The sequence below is a fragment of the Xyrauchen texanus genome, chromosome 18, assembly GCF_025860055.1.
Source record: "Xyrauchen texanus isolate HMW12.3.18 chromosome 18, RBS_HiC_50CHRs, whole genome shotgun sequence".
Lineage (NCBI taxonomy): Eukaryota > Metazoa > Chordata > Actinopteri > Cypriniformes > Catostomidae > Xyrauchen > Xyrauchen texanus.
In genome coordinates, this window is record NC_068293.1 from 31,367,484 (window position 1) to 31,377,151 (window position 9,668).

Sequence of the window (9,668 nt, forward strand, 5' to 3'; positions counted from 1 at the left end):
GATTTATTTATGTGCAGTACAAGTCCTGGTTTTAAATGTGTAAATTAAGCAAGCGTTAAAGGTGCTATGTGTAATATTTTTACTGTACTAAATCATAAAATGACCATAATATGTAATAAGAGAATTAGGAAACATTTTGAAATACTGGCTTCTCTGGTAACAATGCTCCAGCCAGTATATTCAACTTTGAAGTTCCATTCCGGGCCGGAATTTCTGTTTATGTTTAGGCCTGTTTGATCCCGCCCACTGCCCACTCACCATTAGTAGTATTTCGACAGATTTGATCAAGTTTGCAGGCAATCAACACCACGTGCTGCAGCCATGGAAGCCAGTAAACGAACTGGATCAGAGATAACAGATTCCACCTGACCTAAAAAGCCTCACCATCCATCTAAAAACCACCAAAACCAGAGGCGTAGTAAAACAAGGATGAATATTGGTGATGCCTTTGGAAGATGGAGACAGCTTAAAGCCCAGAAATCCTGTTGCATGTTCTCATTCTGGCAACCCGCATGAGTTTCGAGTGCGGGGCAGACCAATATTTTGCATTTGGACAGCAGTACCCATTTTAAACCCTTGTTATATATAATATCTGTAAACATATTTGAGCAGATATGATCAAAGTGAGGATTTTATTTTCACCAAAATCCAAGAGCAGTATTTTTATGGTCATATGTCAATGCCTTAAATTTGAAGCCTGCAATCACAGTATCACATATAATACATGACTCTTGTGAAATGTGGATATGTAGTCAGATTTTCCCATTGAGTAGTGTACTAAAATTGGAATGATTTCTTAATACCTTAAAGGTGCACTCAAAGTCATTTTTTTTCCACATTAAAAAGTTTACTCCTAAAGAAATTAACAGTAATTTTGAATCATATGTATAAAATCACAAGTAGTCACATAAAATTATGACTCTATTCATATCAGTAACCTTATAAAAGCAGTTTTATTTTACATGGGTCAGGGCCACCCATATGAGGGCTGCCATTTTTAGAAAAACATGACCAGATGAATACTAAATCTCAGTTACCTTCTTATAGGATAATTTCACTCTTTGATTAAATTAATCATGGCTATAAATAGATTGTAAATAAACTATTGATTTTGAATGATCCACATCACTAGGTGTCGATGTTTAAATCCTAGATGACACAAACAAAAAGTGCACATTTAATACCAGCTGTTTCTGTCATCCTAGGTCCTATTCATATTTACTCTGAACCAATGAGGAACAGTCCAACCAAATGTACTATCTTGCAAACCCTCCTGAGGTTAATAAATGCTCATAATATTTACATGAACAGTTTGTAAGAAAAGGCCAATAATAATAACAATCTGATTCCTTAGCTTGTCCCCTAGACATTCCATGGAACTGAAACAACGCACTTGAAACTATGTACTTTACTTCCTTAATTCATTTTAATACATATAATGCATATACAGGCTGATTCCATTTTATTTACAAAGTATTTACAGAGATGGGTTCAAAACGGAATTAAAAAGACTCCTCTTCCGAATCGCTGTCCGTGTTGGCCTTGGTTAGTCTCTCTAACTCTTCTCCATCCTGTAATCAAAACACAAGACACAGTCATGAAACACTAAATGTACATTATGACCATTGTATCTGTACAGAAGTACACCATGCAAAGTATTTTTATTTCCAAATCTTCTTAACAGATATCTGCATGATTATACTTCAAGGATTATGCCATCCATCGACTGCAATTAAATACAAACTAATGTTCCAAGATAAAACATTCTGTAATTTATTATACAGAAAACAAGAACTCAACTGGAATTTAAGTTTGTTGCAACTAGATTTTCTTTGTAACAACAAAGTCCCCATTGAAAAGTGGCATTACGCCACTAATTAAATTCTAAACTCCTCTATATACAGTATATAAATTTTCATCTAAATAATGTAATTTTCCAATGTTGGGCTTTGCTCCTCTAAATTGTGTTTTCAAATATAGATTTTTTATTAAAGGAAAAAAGTTTTCCAACACTTGTATCACCCATGTGAAACATGCAACAACTGCAACCAAACACTTCCGATAACTAAAGAGCAGTCTTTCACAATGCTGTGGTGGAATTTTGGCTCACTCTTTTTTTGCAGAACTATTTCAGCCACATTGGAGGTTTGAGCATGAACTGCCCATTTAAGGTCCTGTCACAGCATCTCAATCAGGTTCATGTCAGGACTTTGATTAGGCCACTCCAAAACTTAAATTTAGATTCTTTTGCGCCATTCAGATGTGGACATACTCCTATGCTTTGGATTATTGTCTTGCTGCATAGTCTTGTCGTGCTTAAGCTTCAACTCACAGACTTCTGTCCGGACGTTCTCCTTTAGGGTTTTATAGTAAAGAGCAGAATTAATGTTTCCCTCAATTATAGCAAGTCACCCTGCCCCTGAAGCAGCAAAGCATCCCCACATCTTTACTACTACCACCACCATGCTTGGCCATAGGTATGATGTTCTTTTTGTGGAATTCGGTTTTTGATTTACTACAGATGAAACGGGACACCTGTCGTCCAAACTGTTCTACTTTCGACTCCCAAAAGTTTTGAGTATCATCAAGGTGTGTTTTAGCAAAATTCAGATTAGCCTTAATGTTCTTCTGGGTTAGCAGTGATTTTTGCCTTGCCATTCTTCCATGGATAGCATTTTTGGCCAGTGTCTTTCTGATAGTCAAATCATGAACAGTGACCTTTATTGATGTGAGAAAAGCCTGCAGTTCCTTGAATGTCATCCTTGACTTTTTTGTGACTTCCTGGATGAGTCATCGCCGTATTCTTGGGAGGAATTTTGGAAGCTCGGCCACTTCTGGGAAGGTTCACTACTGTACCATTTTTTCTCCATTTGGAGATAATGGCTCTCACTGTGGTTCTTTGGAGTCCCAGAGCCTTTGAAATAGCTTTGTAAACCTTCCCAGACTGATGCATTTCAATTACCTTTTTCCTCATCATTTCTGGAATTCCTTTCACCTTGGCATAGTGTGATACAGGGTGAGCCCTTTTAGCTAACTTCATGCTGCTGAAAAAGTTATATTTAGGTGTTGATTTGATTGAACAGGGCTGGCAGTAATCAGGCCTGAGTGTGTCTAGTCCAGCTGAACCCCATAATGAATTCAGTTTCATAGATTTGGAGATTTAGTAACGAAGGTGGCGAAAAAGTATTTGCCACCTTCGTTACTACCATGTGGTATTGGATAACTTTTTTGTTTCAATAAATAACTGTCATTTGAAAACTGTATTTTGTGTTTACTCAGATTGCCTTTTTGTTAGAATTTGTTTGAATGTTTTAAACAATTTATTACGAGATGCACACACAAAGAAGAAATCAGGATATATGAATACAGGAAAATACTTTTTCACAACAATGTATATCAGATTATGGTTTTCAAAACATCTCCCACAAAGAGTCCCTTGTTTAAAATGTTAGTGTATACACAATTTAAAAAGTAATGTATAAGGAATGCCCCACATATTAAAAGATTGACAACACATTGAGGTGCAAAGTGACAACCTTTCTAAACAAAAAGGCAAAACTTTAGTCTATCCTCTTAATAAGAGATTAAACAATCTTGTTATCTGTGACCAATACTTATTTTTAAGTGTCCAATAACCAATACTTCGAACCAATTTTTTTATTTTTTTCTGCCTTTAGACACAAAATACTCAAACTTAATTGCAAAACAACCACTAAAAAAAACTAATATCATTATTATATATGACATTATATTTAATTGTATTAAAATTATATAAAAATTATATTTTACATTTTAGTTAAGTTGTTTTGTAATCTAAATGTTTTACTTTTTTATTTACATGTTAGTTTCCTTTTTAACAAGCAATTGTGAAATGGTGTTGTTGGGTAATGTTTTTATAGTGACTCACTAAATGGTGGAATTTATTGGTAGAAGGCATGTATTAAAGAACTGATTGAGAAGTATATAGTTTAAAAAATATCAGTGATACCATTATCGGTCTCTCTCTCCACCCTCAGAGTTAAGCTTATTTGATTCTGAACTTGCAACACTTACCCCTCTTGACCTCTCAAACACTTCACCGTTGATGACCCTAAGCCTCTCCTGTTGCAGAGTGTACTCTGGATCCTTTAGTTTACTGCTGTGGTAGATAAAGATGGCTAGCAGTACTACAGGCGCCTGCAGGAAGAAATCCATCGATGGACGAAAGTCAAAAAGGAAGGGTGAGAGCGCCATGACAATCACTGTGGTGATCTGGCCCGTCAGCACATGAAACATGTTATCACGGAACTTGAGGATGAAAGCCACAGAGAGACCTAGAGCAGCAGTGACAAAGACCAGAGCGATAGAGAAGACGTTGTGGCCATAAAGGAGGCCGCAGTGCAGCGTTAAATCACGGTAATCAGAGTGCAGGAGCAATGTGAGACTGTTGAAGATCAGACCGAAGACATACAGCTTGCTGTTCTGGATAAATATGCTCTCCACCAGCTGCTCCCCTTCCTTGAGGATCTTCTCATTGTAGATGTTGGCCAGAGCAGAGATGAAGCACTGCAGCAGCAGCAGGATGTATCCCAAGCCAAAGCTGTTGAGCTTGTGGATGAGCTGGCTGTCCCACAGCTCACGTGGCAAGCCGTTCATCCACTCTGATTCGGTATGGTTGTGATGCTCCAACTTGGAATGGGCATATTTCAGGCAGCTGTTTGTGGGGTTGGAAATGTGGGCTGGGTGGAGGCCATGTAAAGCAATGGAATGCTGGTCACCATTGCCAGTGGTCAGTGACACAATGGACAAGAACAAAATGATCAAAGATGCCCACTGTACCCAGGACAAGCGCCTCCTGCAGGCCACAGGTTGAAAAGTCAGCAATATAGATTATAGAATAATATGGTATGAAACACAGTAGATAGATAATAGTGGCAGGATAGATAAAGCATGCCAGAACTTACTTCAGAACCACTCTGAAAAGAATGGCAGTTGTAAAAATAACAATATTGGAAAACAATACAGCCATGGCCTGTAAATAAAAAATAAAACAAAAGTGAGGAATACTCACTATACTATATGCAATATATTCACTTTAATTTAATACAACTCTATTGTATGATTTTAGAGCATACTAACCAGAATTCACTATATTATATACATAGCAAATGCAATGGAGTTCATTCTCTACTAATATATATATATGTATATATATATATATAGTTTACTATCTAAACTCTGCAAAAAAGAAACATCCCTTTTCAGGACACTGAATTTTAATGACAATTTTGTAAAAATCCAAATAACTTTACAGATCTTTATTGTAAAGGGTTTAAACAAAGTTTTCCATGCTTGTTCAATGAACCATAAACAATTAATGAACATGTCGTTTAAACAGCTTACAGACAGTAGGCAATTAAGGTCACAGTTATAAAAACTTAGGACCACTAAAGAGGTCTTTCTTCTGACTCTGAAAAACACCAAAAGAAAGATGCCTACAAAGATGTCTGTGAAACTTGTTTAGTTTATGTCTTAGTTTTTAAATCTCTTTGTTCATACAAATATTTACACATGTTAAATTTGCTGAAAATAAAAGTAGCTAAAGGTGTGAGGATGTTTCTTTTTTTGCTGAGTTTACTCATATATATATATATATATATATATATTTAAAACTGAAATCTTTTAAAAGGCCAACTTACAGGTTGCAAATAGGTCATCACATAGAAGATTAGAAGATTGTCAAGGAAGTAGAGGAATGCAGGGACAGACCATTTCAAATAACTGAGAAAAGAGGCACATCCCAAATCTTTATATGAGCGGCCCTCTGGAAAACAAAAGTTATAGTGATGTGATGCATGTCATTACTTTAAAATATCATCAATCAGACTAAAAGCTTAAGTCTTAAAATAGTTAATGAGGAATGGTATTGGTACAACAGAAGTTGAGGCTTACTCACCTCGAAGGACAACCCGTACTGACATCACTAAACAAAATACTAGTTTGATGGCCTCTGCCATTAAATTAACAGAGGCAGGGAGAAAGTCATATTTGTTTTCTGCAAGTCAGAGAAAACAATGATCATAAAGAGTTGCAACAATGCTTTGCTTACTGCCAGGATATTTTGAACACTTAACCTATGAATCAATAAAATATATATTAAGTTGTTGTTGTTGTTGTTTGTACATGATGGTGCAATATTACGTTACCTTCATTGGCTGAATATTTTAGTAATAGTATGCGACTGGTTCCCAAGGTGACGAAACCCAGGCCCAGTGCCAAGGTGTAGGCTGAAGATCTTAAGCATAGTCGTGAAAAGCAACAACGGCAGGAGGAGGATGCGGAAGAGGAGGGGGCCATTATGGAGAAGGAGAACGCAAGCTGAGGCCAGTCACAGGTGTAAAAACTGGAAACTGTTTTGTTTGACTGCGAAAACATTAGCCAATATATTTTAAAGTTAATTACATAATCATAAAATAATCACACCACTGACTCTTCAATGAAAATAACCTCGTTGTCGTTCCCGTCAAAAATTAAAGATGTCGCTGCTGCGAATAAGTTCTATAACCAGTCATGACTTGATTTGATTATAGAAACAACTCACAGATGCTAAATATTTAAAAACCTAAACTAGATTGTCTGAAAAATAAACAAACACAGTTTAATACATTAATGTGAATGACTTAAAACACAATTATATAATTTAATTCGGTTAATTTGGCTGTTCAAACTCACGTCACAGCATTGTGCAATTAAATTTCGAATGATGTAGGCTAATGTTCGCAAGCAACGCAACAGAAAAAGCATAGTTCAGCTCCACAACGGAATGTTCATATTGTGCTGAGAACATAAGAAATTAGCACAAACAAATACATGTTCGACGGTTTATTTACCTGCCCATATCTTCTCACACAAACGGCCAACTGCTTCCGCAACTATGCGCATGCGTATAAAGCGAAGAGGCTACGTCATCGCTACTGAGAACTAGATCGTGCTGACGTTGCTTGGTAGTCCTCCAATGGCGAACACAAGACTGATGAACATTGAAAGCCTGGACTCGAATAAGGAATATTCTTTGAAATTTCTGAGTAAACCTACACGGTGAAAATACATAATAAAATAGAATATGATATAAAATTAACCTTTAAAAAATAAACATCATAAACATTTTGTTGCCCCTTTTTTTTCCTTATTTGTTTTACTAGAAATGTGCTCTTCTAAAGTTTTGGTGTATTTTTACAAGTATAGTTTATAGTATTAACTTTTAATGTGTAGTTTAATCCTATAAATGTTTACTGTTTAGTTTACTGTTTTATTTTATTTTCCAAACGTCTCTGTTCTCTGTAAGTGTCTGCAAACGTTAATGAGGAGCTTGTCATGTAGGTAAAACCAAAATGTCTCAGGTATATTTGAAGAAAACGGGTCATGTGTGAGTCATGTGCAATATTACATTCAGTAAAGCACAGTTTATAACAACAAATCTTGTTTGACTTATTATATGGAGTGATGCACAATTGTAAGTACGGTTATAGTGGAGGTAAGTTTAAATAAGGTCCAGATTGTTCCAATTTAATCTTAAAATGCATAACTTATTTTACTTGCATATTTATGCAACACACTGTAAACAATTGATTTACGGAGAAACTATTGAGGAAAGTCAAAGAGATTATGTTTAAATACCTAATAATGAAATTGCTGTCTGGGGCAGAAGAGTGCTGAGTGGGCAGTTCTGGCAGTTTTTCAAACTGAAGGCCATTTTCATTTTGTTATTTTGTAAATTATCACATTTACGATAATAGCAAAAGGTTTATCTCAGTATTGGTGAAATAAGTGGTATAGCATGAACCTTCAGATTTTGCTTAGATAGCACTTGGTAGCAGATTGCGTGAGGAATAAATATATTTATATGCCTGAATACTTATATTCTTTATCTATATGAAAGGTTTGATGGCAAAACTGCACCACTAATTGGCATGTTGAACTGATGACCTTACTGTCACCATCAGACCTATAATGTTATGTCCAAATGCTTGTGGCGAATTGGTGATGATGTTAAGTAAAGGCCTTATTGGATTTCTGGTCTAAGAGCAGGCAAGTTATTTTATAGCCACAATAGGAAATTCCAATTAAATATTTGTTCTTCTTCTTTTTTTATATTAGCGATTCAGCTAAGTTACCTAAACCAAATTTGCCTTCTTTAAGTAATCTCAGTTTTTTTTTCTTTTTTAATAATATTTTTGGTCTATAAACCTGAAAGGATATGCTTAATTATAAAGGCAAATGTTTCCATTAAGCTGGATTGGGTTAGTAATGAAAATCTTAAAGTAGATCTTAATTTTTTTATGATGTGCAATCATAAAAAACTAAATTTTTATCCTTGTTTTTAAATTATAGAACATGGGAGTCACATGATGCCATACAAGGTTCGGACGTGAACGGTGAGATCTGTGCACTTTGCTAGTTTTAACACTATTAATGACATAAACCAGTGAGATTTGATACACTCTATTCCATAACTGTTCTATGAGGACAATATGCCAAAGAATTCAGAATCCTCGAGTTCTGGAGACATTAAAAACACTTATGTGCTCAAGCTTACACCCCTGAGCAGGCACCGAGCCAGGGAGTCGATTTGGTCAGAGAAATTAGGGAAATTCTGCAAGAAATATTGAACATGTCGGCAATGCTAATGAAGGTTGTTGCAGACTTGGGGGATCTTGCTGTAATACGTCGATCAATTACTGCCACAGAGATGAAATTCACTGAGGTGGTTACAAGAGTCGGGATGTTGAGAAACTGATCTATTATCTGGAGTCAATGGAGAGGGACTTATTTGCTAATCTGCTAGCAACCAAGGTGGATTTGGAGCATGTCTGGGAGAAGTTGAAGGACATGGAGAACCGTAGCCGGTGGAATAATGTCAAATCATCAGAATTCTTGCCAAAAAAAAAAAATCCAAAGCACGAGAACTCATGGAGTTGGAAGGGAATATTAAAAGTGCCGAGGCAGAGCTGAAGCACAGAATGTCATCTGATGGCCTCAGAGAATTGACCCAATTGGAATAATACTATTTTGTCATGGAAGGTGGAGTTTTGTTTATTCAGGGCAAGACAGTCATACTTTGAGTCGGGGTACAAGGCAGGAAAACCCTGGCTAGATATATAAAACAGACAGAGAGTCTTTTTATATCATTCTCTCAGTGAAATCTGCTGGTGGTGAAATATTTCAATAGTATCCAGCTGCAGACCCGCAGCACCACCAGTTTCAGAACCCCAGCGCCAGAACCGGAAGTGAGGGGCTGAGCTTACGTTCTAACTCCAGCGTCAGAACCGGAAGTGAGGGGCGGAGATTACGTTCTAAACAGAGTAGCGCCACCTAACGTTTTGGAGCGTTGTTTGCTTTTATTAGACACGAAAGGGCATGCTTTTATTAAACATGAAACGTCATACTTTATACGTATGTTATAATGATACATTAAGGTACAGTACAATAAGCATCTTAAAACATTGATCTTGTGTATTATAATTGTATATAGTTATCTGTTTCATTGTATTATGAGAGTTAATTCCTGATCATGATGGTGAAAAATAATGCTTGAAACTTATGGGCATTTTATATAAATTATACATTATTTCACAAGAAGATGTGCAGCATGCATTTTTCTTTATGTAAAATAAAACATGTCAAAAAAC

General features: G+C 36.0%; 1 protein-coding gene across 1 annotated transcript; it reads right to left on the reverse strand.

The window, feature by feature from the left end:
* Positions 1-922: 922 nt before the first annotated feature.
* LOC127658973 (probable UDP-sugar transporter protein SLC35A5) lies at positions 923-6,944 on the reverse strand. Its single transcript, XM_052148562.1, has 7 exons — positions 6,870-6,944; positions 6,186-6,402; positions 5,936-6,034; positions 5,679-5,803; positions 4,944-5,011; positions 4,054-4,834; positions 923-1,571 (listed from the first exon to the last, which is right to left on the reverse strand). Exons 2-7 carry the CDS (start codon positions 6,334-6,336, stop codon positions 1,503-1,505), a joined length of 1,293 nt encoding a protein of 430 aa, XP_052004522.1. The 5' UTR covers positions 6,337-6,402; positions 6,870-6,944; the 3' UTR covers positions 923-1,502.
* Positions 6,945-9,668: the final 2,724 nt, after the last annotated feature.

Bases quoted from the DNA above. Each gene is read 5' to 3' on its own strand.
- LOC127658973 (XM_052148562.1), bottom strand. From the start codon at position 6,336: ATGGCCCCCTCCTCTTCCGCATCCTCCTCCTGCCGTTGTTGCTTTTCA. The intron at 6,035-6,185 runs GTAACGTAATAT...TCTGACTTGCAG, and splicing joins AAAATATTCAGCCAATGAAG to AAAACAAATATGACTTTCTC. The intron at 5,804-5,935 runs GTGAGTAAGCCT...TTTGTTTTCCAG, and splicing joins AGTACGGGTTGTCCTTCGAG to AGGGCCGCTCATATAAAGAT.